This window comes from Mirounga angustirostris, unplaced genomic scaffold (genome assembly GCF_029215605.1).
Source record: "Mirounga angustirostris isolate CCGP_5_RB_7025 unplaced genomic scaffold, mMirAng1.0.hap1 SCAF_12, whole genome shotgun sequence".
Classification (NCBI taxonomy): domain Eukaryota; kingdom Metazoa; phylum Chordata; class Mammalia; order Carnivora; family Phocidae; genus Mirounga; species Mirounga angustirostris.
The window spans coordinates 12,809,387-12,824,461 of NW_026991720.1; the positions used below are offsets into that span (position 1 = coordinate 12,809,387).

The window sequence follows — 15,075 nt, forward strand, 5'->3', positions numbered from 1 at the left end:
TCTCAGTAATCCGTGACACGAGCGGTCTCATGTGGTATCGGTGGCGAAATAAATAAAAGCATCACCATCATCCCTGTTCGATGGGCATTGAAGAAAGATCGCCACTTGCCTGAGACCACACGGGGCCGGCACTGGCCCTGGACCCCAGGGGTTGGACTCCAAGCCCCATTTGTTCCTTTCCCGTCATCCATCTCTCCAGGCTTTGGGGCCAGGGGTTGGGGCTGCTCTTCCGGGGAGTCGGGGGGTGGCCCATGCAGGGGCCTGACCGCTGACCTGGCCGATGTCGGGGGTCCTGTAGTGGCAGCAGAGCGTGAAGGTGGCCTCCCTCCCCACAGGCAGATGCTGCTGTACTCCCAGGAGGTGGAAGAAGAGTACAACCCTTGTGAGGAGGACCTCTTTGTGCTGTAAGTCAGCCTGGGCGGCACTTGTGGGGTTTCCCTGAGGATCCCGCAGCGCCAACCGCTTTGGGCCCCGACCCCTCCCCCGTCACCCTCGGCAGCCCAGGGATGTCCTTTATTGCTGCCAGGTCCACTGAGAGCTGGGCTCCGTATGGAGTCCACCGTGAGCCCTGAGGTGCCATCGGGGGACCCCCCAGAGGCGTTAAGGAGAGGAGCAGGGAAGTTCAGAGAAAACGGGAGTCCTCATGTGTCTCTCCATTGAGCGTTCCCCGCAGATGTCCGCTGCATAGACACCTCTGTCCTTCAGGCTCAGGGGCTTCTCCTCCATCGCCTCGTTCAAATAAAGCCGTTCCTCGCATTCAGTATTACGGGGTAGTCAGAAATTTTAACTTTTTTTTTTTTTAATTTTTTGTTTGTTTATTTATTCATGAGAGTCAGAGAGAGAGAGGCAGTGGCAGAGGGAGAAGCAGGCTCCCCGCCAAGCAGGGAGCCCAATGCGGGACTCGATCCCAGGACCCTGGGATCGTGACCCGAGCCGAAGGCAGACGCTTAACCATCTGAGCCACCCAGGCGCCCCAGAAATTTTAACTTTTGAACCCAGTGAAAGCTCTTTGCCCCAGATGTGTTGGTGGTCGGGGCAGGAGCCATGGTCTGTATACCTCACGGCATTTGTCTCGCTGCTGAGCGGCTGTGTGAACCAGCCCTCCGCAAGGAAGACGGAAGCGTGCTTGGAACAGACCGTCCTGCCAGCTCCCTGTTCGGTCTTCCTCCCCCGGGTCCTGGCGCGCGGGCGAGGAAGGGCCCTCGCAGCTAGGACCGTGCCTGCCTCGGAGGTCGAAAACGTCACGTTGACATTTCCATGGAAGGGCGGTGCTTTGGTTCTGATGGGGTGTACTTTCCAGTCCTTCCATGGTGTTGACGTGTGACAGTGTTTGGAATTGAGCAAAGAGCCCGCAGTGTCGTCAGGGTCTGAGACATTCCACTGCATCTGAAATTTCTGAGCATTGAGAGCTTCTTTGGGCCCGAGGAGCCTTTGCCGAACCTGAGAGCCCTGTGGGTACAGCTAAAAAGTCCAGACAGTGCATGCCTTTTCTGAATATGGCTTGTATGTTTACGTAGTACCACAAACCCGTGACATTTGAATCGTGCTCCGTGTATATCCCACCCCCCCAACCAAAAAAAAAACACCAAGGATGATGGGGGGCTATGGCGGGATGGGTGCCTACAGCTTCCACGTCCCCGTCACCCCTCTCTCCCAGCCTTGTTGGCCGTGGAACCTTCCCAGGCCTGCCCCAACTTCTGAGCCCCACCTCTGCTGTGTATACGGCCAGCAGCAGCCCAGCATGCCCTGCGCCGGCTCAGGCTGGGGGGCCCGGTGCTCAGGCTGGGGGAGCTGGTGGCTCAGGCTGGGGGGCCCGGTGCTCAGGCTGGGGGAGCTGGTGGCTCGGGCTGGGGGGCCCGGTGCTCAGGCTGGGGGAGCTGGTGGCTCGGGCTGGGGGGCCCGGTGCTCAGGCTGGGGGAGCTGGTGGCTCGGGCTGGGGGGCCCGGTGCTCAGGCTGGGGGAGCTGGTGGCTCGGGCTGGGGGGCCCGGTGCTCAGGCTGGGGGAGCTGGTGGCTCGGGCTGGGGGGCCCGGTGCTCAGGCTGGGGGAGCTGGTGGCTCGGGCTGAGGGGCCCGGTGCTCAGGCTGGGGGAGCTGGTGGCTCAGGCTGGGGGGCCCGGTGCTCAGGCTGGGGGGCCCGGTGGCTCAGGCTGGGGGAGCTGGTGGCTCAGGCTGGGGGCCAGTTCAGGACCCTGCTCCGTCCCCGCTAAGCCTCGCCCCTGCTGCTGGCTCCAGTGGCCTGTCCCCGGGCTTTGAAGGTGAATTTTAGTTCCTCACGTTCAGTCTTGACCTCAGAACCGCATCATCAGGGGGCTTTGGGGAGTTTTGTTTTTCCTTTCTCTTCCCCTTACAACCGGGAAGCAGAGGAACACGGTATCTCTAGTAACCTTCTGCAGGAAAGTTGGGCTTTGGCACTCAGGCCATCACTGGTTCAGAGACTTGGCCAATCACACGGTGATTAACGCCCATGGTTTCTTTGCTAAACTTGGTGTCCCTTTAACAACCCTGGAACTTTGATCCTATTCCCTTATTCTCAGGGGTATTTCTGAGTTTGAAACCATTTAAAATCATCTTACAGCAATGTAGTTTTGGTTCCTCGTGTGTGGATTATTGGGTGACCTGTTTGTTTTGGCTTTTCTGCCCTCCCTTCCCTGTGTCTTATCTGGTGAACGCAGGTTTTTCCTAGAGCAAAACAACCGGATATTTCAGACTTTGCTGGAGGTGTCCGCCAGTCAAGATAAAACCCTGACCGCTGAGCATGCCCGCGGCATGGGTCTAGACCCACAAGGGGACCGGAGCTTTCTGATGGACCTGCTGGAGGCCTACGGCATCGACGTCATGTTGGTCATCGACAACCCCTGTTGCCCATAGGAAGAGTGGGCCAAGGCTGGTGAGCCTCTCTCGCGTGGGGCTCTCACGCCGGGCCCCAGAAGACCTCATTTTTTTATTAAGTTGACGCACAGGACTATGGTTTCTACTTTCCAACAAATGTGATTTTTGCAGTCTCCTTTCTTCCCCTCCTCCCTAGTGGTAAGACGAGACCACCTTGGTTTTATGTCCTGCTTTGGTACGATGTGGGAATCTACCACTTTCTCCCAGAACTGCTGCCTGATTTGGTGATCAGAGCAGATTCTCTCATCTCCTTGTTGAGTGACTTGAGGGGCTGTGGTGAAGGCCATCTATCACTAGGAGCGGGCCGAGCTCTGCAAACACTGGGGCAGACTCCTCAGAGAGTACCTTGAGGTACTCGAGAATGAGAGAGCTGTCCCGGATGGCCGTGGATGTGCATCTCCTGGAGATGGAAGTTAGCTAGACCTCATGACCCTTCAAGGTTCTTCTCCGTTCCGGGAGTTCAGGGTTGGGATCAAATCCCTCTTCCTGTTCACTAGGGCAAACCTGCATCTTCTCTGTTCATGTGGGTAGAGACCTCAGAGAGGAACAAAAGGATGTTTCTGTCGCTAAGGATGAGCTTCTCTGAGGACAGAATGACAGGAAGAGGTTTCTTGCCAGCCAGCTGGAAATTCAAGTTGTAGAATGAAGCCTGGAAACTTCCCTCAGAGTAAATTAGTGGTGGCCCCTCCATGTGATACTGCCTTCTTTTCCCTGAGTCCCTCTCCTCTAGGGATGGCCCTGGAGCTCGCAAGCAAACTCATTTTACAGTGTAGTTTCCTTGAAGGGCTCACTATCCTCTTGGAGTAATTTTGGTATTTTTACAGAGTAATGTTTGTTGCTACCAAAGGCAGAGCCATTGGGGTTCAAACAGGAGAGAGAAGAGGTTTCTCCATCTGAGAGTTCTCTGGACACATCGCTGGCAGAGCCTCTGGATCAAAACCGAGACTGGCTGGGTTCCGTAGTCAAGCAAGCAAGGGTCTGCGCTGGTCGCTCCGAGTCCGGAGCAAGACTGGGTAGCAGCTCGGAGCCCTCGCCGATTTCTCTCTCGCGGAGAGGACGTTCCTTGAGCGAAGTAGTTGGGGCCAGATACTGACACGTGCGTCAAGAGCGAGAATTTGACAGTGCCTTCACCCGGGGAAGGGGTTGGAACCCCTGGGTGTCCGTGGTGAGTTCGCCTGCACTCCCCTGACATGTTTTGGTCTGACATGACTCCTGTCGGTCCCTGCCTCTTCTCTCCGGCCGGCCCATTGCAGGGACACCGACTTGGACGAGACGGGAGTAGCTTGAAGCTAGCTCTCGTGAGTAGATTTGAGGTCTTTGGGGCCATAGTTTAGGATTTGGACTTGGGCTCCTGGGTTGTTGGTGACCGTTTCTTCCCTTTGGACCTTCTGCCTGGCTGTGTCTTTGGCCTAGCCATCCACGGATCCACGTCTGTGCCCGGGTTCCAGCCGGGCTAATACAGCAGAGAAATAACCTTCGAATGGATGGATCACACGTTTGATCTCAAGACTAGCTTTTTAGGGCTCATTGCTTTATTCAGAAGTATTTTCACTGTAGCTCCTTGATACGGGATTCAAGACTAAAGAAATTCACATGGACAGATGGAAATACATCCTGGTTAATCAAAGTAGCATCTTTGATGTAAATATGTAAGTTTGGGCATTGAAATGTAAAGTGTACAACTAATACTCTTCGCTCCTCCCTGTGGGTTTAGCCATCATTTCAGTCAGATGTATTTTTACAAAAGAAGCTTCACCACCTCTTTCCTTGAAGAGCAGCCTTCTCTTGTCTCTGGGGAAGGAGCAGCCTTTCTGGCCTGGGTCAAGTAATGGTGACTTTCCGTGGTGTCTGAAGGCTCAAGGTTTTCGAAGTTGGGGGGGTGGGGTGTGTCTCAAGCAGGGGTAGGGGTGACAGGAAAGGTCGGATTCTCTCGGTGGACGTAGGCCCCCTTCCTCAGGACCCGAGGGGTCTGTTGGAAGATGACCGTCTTTAAGCACTTCTGCGCGCAGACACTTGTGTTTCTGGGGAATTGTAACTCCAGGTCACAAGTACTCGTGTAAAGGTCATAAGGTGAAAATGAGGTTCCGGTATTTTCCTTTGCATGGTGGGTAGGGCTCCGGGCTCCTTGCAGCTCTGCCCTCTTCCAGGTGGCTGTGTGGCCTCTCCGTGCGGTCCCCTCACACTCGTGCAGGGGGCAGGGGGATGGGCGCCGGGGGGAGTGTACAAGCGAGCCTGGGCTCAGCTGACCCCAAAACAGAACTTCTCCCCCACCCACCCCGTATCGCTTTTAAGGGAGAACCCAAGGACTCTGTCCTTCCCTTGCAGCTTCCCTCTGGGCCAGAAGCCCGCCGCCACACCCCCTGGCCGGCTGAGCAGCATGCCCGTTGGCTCTGTACTCCCCGTGGTCACTGTTCACCGTCCCCCGAGCGTCTCTTGCCTCGATGGTGATACGGAGCCTCTTGCTTCTGAGGTCACCTTTTGAAGACTTGCTCTGTACCCGACTCTGCTCCCGTCCCCCTGTCCTCCCCCGTGTGTCCGGTTAGCAGCCCACTCAGCATCATCTGCTGCCCCTCCGCTAAAAGGGGCACGGGGGTGTGGGGTACCTGGCAGGACTCCCCGCGGTGACAGCAGAAGCGAGAAGCCGCACGGACCTGCTTTTCTGTCATTGTTGAGCGGTTTCCTTAAAAGCCTTCTGCTTTTGTTCAGAAGACATGATCGGCAGCCTTCTTTCCTGCCTCATAGGTCCGTAAGCTCTGGAGGGGCAGGGATTCTTACCACGGACTCCTGAAGCAGGGCTGGAAGCCGAGGGTGGAGGAGCTTGACTGATGATCACCTTCTGCCCTCTCGACTGTTGAACCTCATCCCCCGCCCCCGCTCCCACCCCAGCTGGCTTGGTCCTCCCGAGACCTTGAAGCCTGATCTAATGCCATGCTGTGAGCCATGAGCTCACCTGGAAACACTGCTGACCCGAGACATCTGGGCTGCTGTCGTTTCTGAATTGAGTCTGACAAAAGCCAGGTGGCAAGGTGCCTTATGGGGCCAGGAATCCAGGCTTAGGGTTTATTGGTGTCCAGCAAAATGTGACAGAGTCCTATTAAAGTGGGATTTTTTTTTTTTCCAATTCTGCAGGCTTGGCAGATGGTAATATTCAGCCTTGGAGAAAATGTCCAGTTGTGCTCTGGCGTAGGATTCTCTCTCCAGAAGGAGTCAGAAACGGTAGGATTTATCTCCTACGAGAACCAGAAGTGTGGGCCGGACGATGGTTTAGCATTAACGATGGCTTTCATCAGGCACGAAGCTCTCCTCGGGCCTGGTGTAGATCTGTCCACGGCGCCACCTGGGGCCTCGTCCGGTCCTCAGTCAGGACAGCCTTGAACGAGAAGGCACCTGCCCCCCCAACGACTGCCACCCAGCATGGCAGCTCTTCTTCCGTTTGGCCAGGAAACGGGTGCTGAATTCATTGATCATGATAGAAATCATTGAGCCCAGAATCTGCATCTAGAACTTACCTTGTGTTGTTCCCCATGAACATCAGGGTGGGAATTTTCAGGGTAGCGCAGACCATTCTAAATACCACCTGTGCCGACTCATTTGTCAGCATAACTACCTGGTATTTTCGCCAGAAGATAAAGGTAAAGATGAATCATAGCTGAGTCGCTGTTTTTCATTCTGGTGGCTATGAGGATGAACTTGCTATTTGTCTTGATATGCTGAAAGCCTTTCTAACACAATAAAAAGATGAGATTATTCAGCTTGAAGCTGAGGCCTGCAGGGAGCCTTCAGGAAAGGGCAGTCGTGAATTAAACCGGCGGGGCAGCAGCCCTCTGGATAGAGGCAGGGACCTCAGGGACCTTTTGTTTTCCTTTTTTTCTGAAACTATAGCCAGGGAATGGATTGAGACGCTTTCTCCAAGTCCCTGGACAGATCAGACTTGCAGAGGTAAGGGGGCAGGAGGGTGCTGAATAAATCATAAGGCGATGGTCAGCTTGACCGTGAACTTTGTTTCGTTAGTCTGTCAGTTCTGAAACAGGCAAGAAAGTCAACATGGGGACCAACGTGTCATGCAGGGGCTTTCACCTCCCTGTCCGGTTCCTCGCTAGCAGGCTCGGAATCTGTGAGGTCCGGCCCAAGGATCTTCCCAGCGCACCTCACAGCAAGGCTCCTAGAGCCGGACGCTGCCCTCCGCTGGCCCGACCTGTCCCTTCTCATTTCAGGGAAACCCTTTTCTGATGCAGGTAGGGGAAGAGCAGGAGTCGAGGGCTCCTCTTACTCCTGAGTGGTGGATTTTTGGTATTCCATTCTAAGACTCATATACCTCTGTTCCCAGGAGCTGCTAGAGCCCCGAGTGTTGGGAGAAAGGCTGTGAATTAAGTTAATATTTTTCTTATAAGAAATGGGAGTCTATTTTTCTATCGATATTACTATGTGATGAATGGAGTGTGCAGATGTTGAAAGGGAAGGAGATTTCAAAACTATAAGCCTCGAAATGCGGAAGTTTTGTCATTTGGAAGCAACTGAGACCCCATAAAAGTTTTACTACTTGTTTGCGAGCGTGAATAAGGAGACGGTGCTGTGAAGTATTAACCACACTCTCTAGGAGATGAATGTGATGGTCCTGGGCAGGATGACGCAATCCCTGACCTTAAGGAAAATTCTTTTACAAAGCATGTAAACGTGATAATGCTGACTAGTGAGCCTCTTACTGGAGCGGTGTGGTTTTAGAACCTGGCACTTTAATTCTTTTCTGGAGCCAGAATACAGGGGCAGTTGGATGAAACTGCACATTTAGAAAGGAAGTAAGAATTTTCTAGTGCTTATAAATGATGATGGGGAAATAAAGCCCTTTAGAGTTATCCTAGAAGCTCAGCATAACATGGGCTATTAGCGGTAACATAACCTAAATTCAGAAAATTTATTTACTTACCTCGGTAGAAGGATAGGTGTGAATTACTTACGTTGGTTGTAGAATTCGGGTTTAGACTAACGATACATTTACTCTGCTTTTTTGAGGACAGGTGGGGAACACGGGTAGGTTAGGGCCTTAGAAATTAGCCAGGGATGATCCAGAAAGTGAAAAATCCACACAGTGGTCACTGAGTTAGCTGGTTGCAAACGTATTTCATTGATGTTGGAGTGAAAACTTCCTTAGGCCAAATCAAGCGAAGATAAAAGGAGACAAAAATTTTGAAGGTGGCATCAGGAATAGTTCATATAGGGTGCCCACAAAGACCATCATTAGGAAGGGTATAGATTCTGTGCTTCTGAACAGACTAGGGGTGTAGAGGAAAGCAAAATTAACCCCCTATTTACCCAAGCTTGTTGGCTAAATTTTTTGTTACAGGTCCGGGACATAAACCTTTTCTGAAAAAGGAATAGTTGTAGCCTTGGAAAATGGTTTTTCTATTTTTTTCCCCCGTTAGGATCAGCATAGCCTCCCTTTCGCCTTAAGTGTCAACCCCCTATTTTGATTAATACCCCAGCATCAGAGTTAGAGCAATAAGAGACACTGAATCTATTTTTGTTTAAATTCTTTACCTCATAGTATGAAATTAGTAAGACAGTTGATGATTTTACCCTGAATACTGGTGCAGAGAGGTATGTTGTTCTGTTTCGAATGGTAAGAATTTTAATGGCCTAAAGAAAGCTGGGGTTAATCCTGAAGCTAGGAGTAAATGTTTACCTGATTTTGATCTGTGGTACCAGGAACATCCATGTATATCCTGTCTGTATATCTCTGAGCCAAGTTGTGGGCAGAGAGGTTGCTAGAACTATATTTACAGAATATGGTTTTTACAATTAAAATTCACATTTTAACACGAGCATGTGTGTGGCTGTCCTTCCCTGGCCCGAGAGGTGGGGTCTGTGCAGGAAGGAGGGGTGGCCTGGGGTAGGAGCAGGACCGGAGCGCGGACCTCACAGTGACGACGGAGCCCCCCGCCCGGCGCGTCTGGTGCCTGTTCTCCGTAAACCACCTCCAGGCCCAGGGGAGCAGAGCCGGGCCTGACCGCGCCGTCCAGGAGAGCCAGCTCTGCACGCACGCACGCGGCCACACGCTCAAGTTTTAAGGCAGCGCAGGGTAAATTCCTAAGGTCGCTGGCTCTTGTGTTCAAAGCCGGCTTCCCCCTTTCCGAGGTCCGTGACCGCCCGTCTGACGTCCCCTACTTCCTCGGGCTGGGGCAGAACGGAGGGAAACCCTTGCATGCGTAAAGAAAGTGCCAGCACGTCGTACCTACAGCTGTGGGCGCGGACCAGCCACGGCGCTCAGCACACGGCTTGTGGATAGAAAACAGCTGCTGGGCTTTCATTAGAAATCATCCTAGCTTTTGAGTAGAGCCTTGCAGAAGGTTTGTGCGTACAGGAGGTGGGGGGCCCTGGCTCTCCACATCTCTGCATCCGGGGCCGGGCTGACAAGGCACCCTCTGCGCTGCACTGTGGCTGTGTCCTTCCCGTGGACGCTGTGCAGCAGGACCGTGGCAAGAACAAGGCCGTGACCGGTAAGGAAACCGTTGTTCTTGCAGGAGCTAGCCTGAATCAAGAAAGCGAAATCCCCAGCAGGGATCACAGATTTCAAAAGGGATAAAAATAGTGATCTCTTAAATACCCTTCCCCGATCCTACATCCCATTATTTCACTGGGCGGATCAGAATCGCTAAACAGACGCCCCGGTAGCCAGCCGATCAAGGATGAAGCCAGCCAGCTTCTGTGCTGGTCCTTCACAATCAGAAAACCACGATGGTTCAGGACTCCCCTGGCTCCTGGAGAAACGTTCCCCCTCCCCGCTGTGGGCACTGTGGAGCAGCGCTCCTCCTGCAGGTTCGCACCCACCTGTTTTTGGGCGGTGAAGCACAGCTTGTAAGAATCAGAACCTCTGAAGAATCAGAACTGAACAGGTAAGCCTGGTGGTTTGTGATCTTTCTTCATACGCTTTATAATCCTTCTAAGCATTGGTCTTCACTCTCCAAGGGATTCATGGGCAAGGTATACGCGTACGGTCCGAAAACTGATCTGCCTGGGGAATGAGCCTTTGGCCAAAGCCTGTGAGTTCTGCTTCCCATTTCCCCCCTTCACCCCCATCCTCCCTCCTCATCCATTCTGGGCATTGCCCTCTGGAGTATGGAAACCTCGGGGGCAACCAAACACAGGAAAATCCTGATAGTACTATTAAAAATCAATGATTATAAAGCCTGGCTTACAGATCCTTAGCAAATCAGGTACTTTCTAGTTCTCTGCTTTCAACAAACTAAAGGAAGATCTAATCAAGCTACTAAATTCAAAGAACTGTAGGACGTTAGAATTCTTTGTCTTAATTTAGGTACTTAGATGTACAAAAAAAATGAAACAAGGACTATAAATGGTGTTGAGTCCTGTTTTAATCTTAGCTGTAAATAACGTTCTTGAACTCAAAGTGTTAGTTTTTAATTATCAAAAATTTGCAGTATTGTTTTCGTCAGTTGTATCGCAGTAATTATAACAGTTAATCCTGTACTGAGTTAACACTAAAAAATTATTTCCATGTATATTTTTTGTTGGCAAGAAAATAGGGCAAGTGATAAAATTTCAGGCCTGGAAATAGATTACATTACAATAGCATTCTTTGCTGAAAGCGGAATGGAAATACCAAAGAACCTATTGGTTTATGTTTGTAAATGGAGGATAAGTGTCAAATTGCTGTACATTTAAATTGCACCAAATATGTTTAAAAGAGTGATATAACAGTTTTATTTTAAAATAGTATTTACATGACACCAGGAAACACATACTTTGGCAACTCTTAAGTTGATATCTGGAAACTGAGGGGATACATGATCTTTCAAAATACTTTTAGGGGGTGCATGAGCATAATAGTGGGGGGTATGCTTTACAATGCTGAACAGGTGAGGTTGGGGGACCTCTTAGAATAGAAGCACCTGGGGGAGGGTGCCTGCTTTTTAAAAATGCAGATTCCTGGGCCCCAGCCTCTGAGTGACCAGGATTGGGGTGGGCCCCAAGCCCGTCAGTTTTCAACATGCACCCCCAGGTGGTTCTCATGCAAACCCATAGTTAAGCACTACTATAAAAAAATAATACAAACTAGCCATTTACAGTGTTTCAGCCTTGGCTGAAGAGGGAAATACCTCCCCTGTTTTTGGATTGAGGGAAGAACTGAAACAAGCTTAATTTGAATCTGAGCTCAGAAAGTAGCAGCACCCATGGAGAAGCCAAGAAAAAGGACAGCAGCGGCGGGGGGGAAGGCCCCGACGGTGGCTGCACGTGTGGGGATGACCGAGGTCGGGCCCTTTCCCAGCGGACGGGCGGGGGGGGGGGGGGGCGCCTTCTCTCCGGGCTGGGTCGCACCTGAGGCAAACCACCACGGAGGAGGGAGCAAGGCGCACAGCCAAGGCTGAGCATGCGCTAGCGGGAGGCTCGGAGGACGGCAGGGGGAGCACTGCGAGGGCAGGGTACTTGCCATGGAGGTGCCCTGGGGTCCTGTGACAACACTGCGGGGACAGGGGAGGCTTCAGTTCCCTTGTGGTCCCATCCGAGGCCTAAAGTGCAGCGTGGGGGCGGCCGGCTCCCCCGACGGCTCACGGGGCCGCGCTGGGCAGCAGCTGTCCCCTCTTCCTGGGATCGCAGAAGAACTGCAGCTTCCTGGGGAGCAGCTTCACCTCCACGGGCATGGCCTCGTACTCCTCACTGTCGATGCTGAAGGAGCCCCCCGTTCCCTGTGGAGAAGAGGAGAGGGGGGTCTAGCACCTCTGCACCAGGAGCCGCTCACCACGGAGCACAGCATCCTCTCCGAGGATGGAGACGGGCACGGGGCTGCTTCTGGAAATCTCCCAATTCTGCTATCTGCTTTTTGTCTTGGGGGGTGGAGGGGGGCTTCTATCGCCTCCCAGAGTATTTTGGGACTTGAGAAACAAGGCCATAATTTAAAAATACTTACTAGGATACAGGGGTCCTGCCATACCTTCCAGGAATTCATTAACATACAATGTTCTAGGACCTTGTCGGCCCTCATCTTAGGAAAGCTGTGATGCCCACTGGATTATTTTCATGGTTCTTCTTGAGGACTTACTAGCTTTATCCCTCAAATACAGCAGCATTAATGTTACAGATTCTATAAAACCTTCCATAATTCATGCATTTAGTTCAACATTTGCTATGCTGAAACTACAGGGCCACCCACTCTGGGGGATAGCGTCTGTTTTACTACAGTCCTTTCTGAATACCGTAGGGTAACGGTCCGGAGTCTGCAGAGGCCATCTGTGGTAACTTTCTCCTGAGGCATGACTCCTAGAATAACTATAGAATTTAGATTATATTCCTAACGTTTTCCTCTCTTATATAGGTTATTCTAAGCTTGGCATTTTATACTACAGGAAAACTCAGTGCCATCCCAAAAACGGTTTCCAGATCCTGTGTTTAAAGAAAAAGTAGGATCCATGATGAGTATCTGCCAACTAGAGAATTCTGTGTCTTACAACACAGTAACCTCTGCACAATGTCCATTCAGAAAAATAAAGGCTCAGGAGATGTAAAGATCACATTATAGAACTGTGGCTTACAAATGCTAGAAGTCTTCAGGAGTCCCCTGCTCAGCCCCGGACTCAGAAGGGGATCCTCTCATCTCTTCAAGTATCCCTGAACATCACCCAGAGCCTGACCCAAGTGCTCAGCCCATACCAGGCGCCTAGACATGAGGGTCTGTTCACAGAAAGGAAGACGGACCAAGAATGAACCCGAAGCTGTGGGACGGGCGCCCCACTTACCTCAGGAAGCAGCAGAGTGCACTGGCTGGCCTGGAGACACTCGGTGCCGGCCACACGCAGCTTGGGGTCCCTCACCTTTCTGCTTCTGTCGGTGTAGGAAAAAGCACGTTTGGACACCAGGGCGGGCAACTGCATTCCAATCACGAGAGCACAGCCAGTTCTTTTGTTGAGCTTAAACGGATGGACTCATGCTATGCTGAACCTTGGGTTTTGTGAATAACTTTCCCACAATGATTCTTGCTCAGCAGTGTGATATATTCTAGATTGAGAAGGTTAACTTGCTGTAGAGAACTGTGTGTGAAGTTAAGACCGAGTGATTTTGTACCTAATTCATGGGCTATTAAAAATCCTTTTAAAAATTAGAATGAAAATTTTTTTAGGGAAAGTACTAAACTTGTGTTATTTGGTACTTGTGAGTCTATCATTACTTGAACGAGAAAACATTTTTTATTCTAAAGCAGACATTTCTTTTACATATTGCATATGAACAACCAGTTCTTTCTGATTTTCTATATTCATATTAACAGTCTGCTTAGCATACTACTGTCTTTACCTTGGAGTAAAACTATCAGCCTACACACACTCACTCCTCATGCACATGTATCCTTGGGAGCCAGTCGTGGTCAGTGGAAAGAGTAAAAGCTAATCCAAGTAAATTAGTCCATTCTTTAGCATTAAATGATAACGTTAATTCTTTAGTATATGAAGCTTCAGAGTTTTCTAGAGCAACCTCACAATGTTCTATTCCAGTACCCAGAGGAAACAGACATTACTTAATCTCACTTCCTGTAGAGACCAAAGGTAACCGTGTTCCTGCTGCTGAAGATGACAGCAGTGATGCAGAACATAATGACTCACCTACATTAAGCAACATAATTGGTTTTTCTTTCTATTTTTGGATGTCAGTATTATGAAGGAAATTTGAGTACAGCTGGCCCCGTGGGCCAGACTCTCAATTAAGACAGTGTGAGACTTCTGGCCACTCTCGAGAAAGGAAAGGCTTTCCCTTTCTTCCTTCTACTACAGATAGCAAGGAAATCAAAGGCTGCAGAATCAGCTATTCAGCATCTGAAGAATTTGTACCAAAGGCAAGATCAACGCAAACCAGTGAAAGACTTCTGCTGCCCGTGCGGTGCAGATGACAGAGTAGCCATGGAGACCGCGGGGCTACAGCAGAAATGTCTGCTCCCTACGTGGGCACAAGAGGGAGCTCTGAGACAAAGCACCAAACCACCTTGGCTGAGCAGATTACCAGTTGGCATGGCAACACGTGGGCTCCTAGGATGTGCTGAAGCTGGGTGGGGGGTTTAGAGCATTCTTAACCAATAAAACTCCAGCAGAGGTCGGGCTTAACAAATCAGACAGGACTGGAGGATATTTTCTAGTGGAAGAGGGAAAAGCCTGGAGATTGTGCGAAGTACTCCATACCTTTTCAGGTTTTCCATTACTGCCCTGCAAGTGGGGCAAGGTGGTCTGATGTGAGCAGTAACCGAAACAGTGAAGTGCTTCACCGCAAAAAACACTTTGCCACACATCCTCTCATTTGAGACTCAAAAACAATCCTGAGGTAGTTAGATGTGATTACAGTATTCCGTTCCATACACAGAGAAAAGGATCCAGAGACGTTAAAGGATCTGTCCAAGTCGTGAGGCCAGAACGTGGCGGAACCGAGATCTGTAGCCAGCAACTGTGACCCTGAAGCCAGAGTTCTGGACACTGGGCCAGGCACCCATGAATCCTTATTCTCACTGGAAAGGCAGCTTGCCCCCACACTCGGGTTTTTTCCAAAACGAACAGGAAAAGCCAAAGTAGGAGGAGAGGTACATTTTACGTGTCAACCCAAACACTTGAAAGAAAGAGGCTACACAGTCCCCAAACCACAGAAGTCCTCCATTGCTCTCTATCTTAGACTTCATGGGGATCCGGAATAGTACGTGCTAGAATATGAACTACTTAACCCGCATTTCCTACAAACCCCAGCCCACTTACCCTATAGTTATGAAGTCTCCTTTGCTGACAGTGTCCGGTTCAATGCAGATGTTCATAAAGTCTTCTTTGCTCTGCAAGGTCAAAAAGACTAACATTAATACTCTACATTTTGGCTAATGCAGCCTGTTGTCCTCCTTTAGCCTCAGAGGTTCATATTTTAAAGCTGTTTATTATACAGAGACCTTTACTTTTAGTAACTTAATCTTGAATATATTTCTTTCTTTTTTACATTAAGACCCTACTGAAGTATAATTTACATACCATAAAACTCATCACCTCATCACTGCTTGCTTGTTTGGTTGTTTTTTTTGTTTTTTTTTTAAGATTTTACTTATTTGACAGAGACAGACATAGCGAGAGCAGGAACACAAGCACGGGGAGTGGGAGAGGGAGAAGCAGGCTTCCCGCAGAGCAGGGAGCCCGATGCGGGGCTCGATCCCAGGACCC

At 50.6% G+C, this 15,075-nt stretch overlaps 2 protein-coding genes across 11 annotated transcripts in view; one reads left to right on the top strand and one right to left on the bottom strand.

The window, feature by feature from the left end:
• Window positions 1–7,398, top strand: part of DENND11 (DENN domain containing 11) — a 44,166-nt gene extending 36,768 nt beyond the window's left edge. For 3 of the 7 annotated variants that reach the window (XM_054505168.2, XM_045864157.3, XM_045864159.3), the window contains exons 8-9: window positions 336–404; window positions 2,674–7,398. In XM_054505168.2, the coding sequence (XP_054361143.1) occupies window positions 336–404; window positions 2,674–2,869 (265 nt within the window). In that variant the 3' untranslated portion in view covers window positions 2,870–7,398. The remainder of the gene's footprint in view (window positions 1–335; window positions 405–2,673) is intronic. The other 4 variants (XR_006788684.3, XR_008505222.2, XM_045864158.3 and 1 more) reach the window with 4 other exon arrangements.
• Window positions 7,399–10,581: 3,183 nt separating this feature from the next.
• The window catches only part of AGK (acylglycerol kinase), an 82,135-nt gene continuing 77,641 nt past the window's right edge, over window positions 10,582–15,075 (bottom strand). For 3 of the 4 annotated variants that reach the window (XM_054505169.2, XM_045864160.2, XM_064574878.1), the window contains 3 exons: window positions 14,629–14,699; window positions 12,640–12,724; window positions 10,582–11,592 (listed from right to left, as the gene is read on the bottom strand). In XM_054505169.2, the coding sequence (XP_054361144.1) occupies window positions 11,455–11,592; window positions 12,640–12,724; window positions 14,629–14,699 (294 nt within the window). In that variant the 3' untranslated portion in view covers window positions 10,582–11,454. Of the gene's footprint in view, window positions 11,593–12,639; window positions 12,725–14,628; window positions 14,700–15,075 lie in introns of those variants that run through there. The other variant, XR_010406339.1, reaches the window with a different exon arrangement.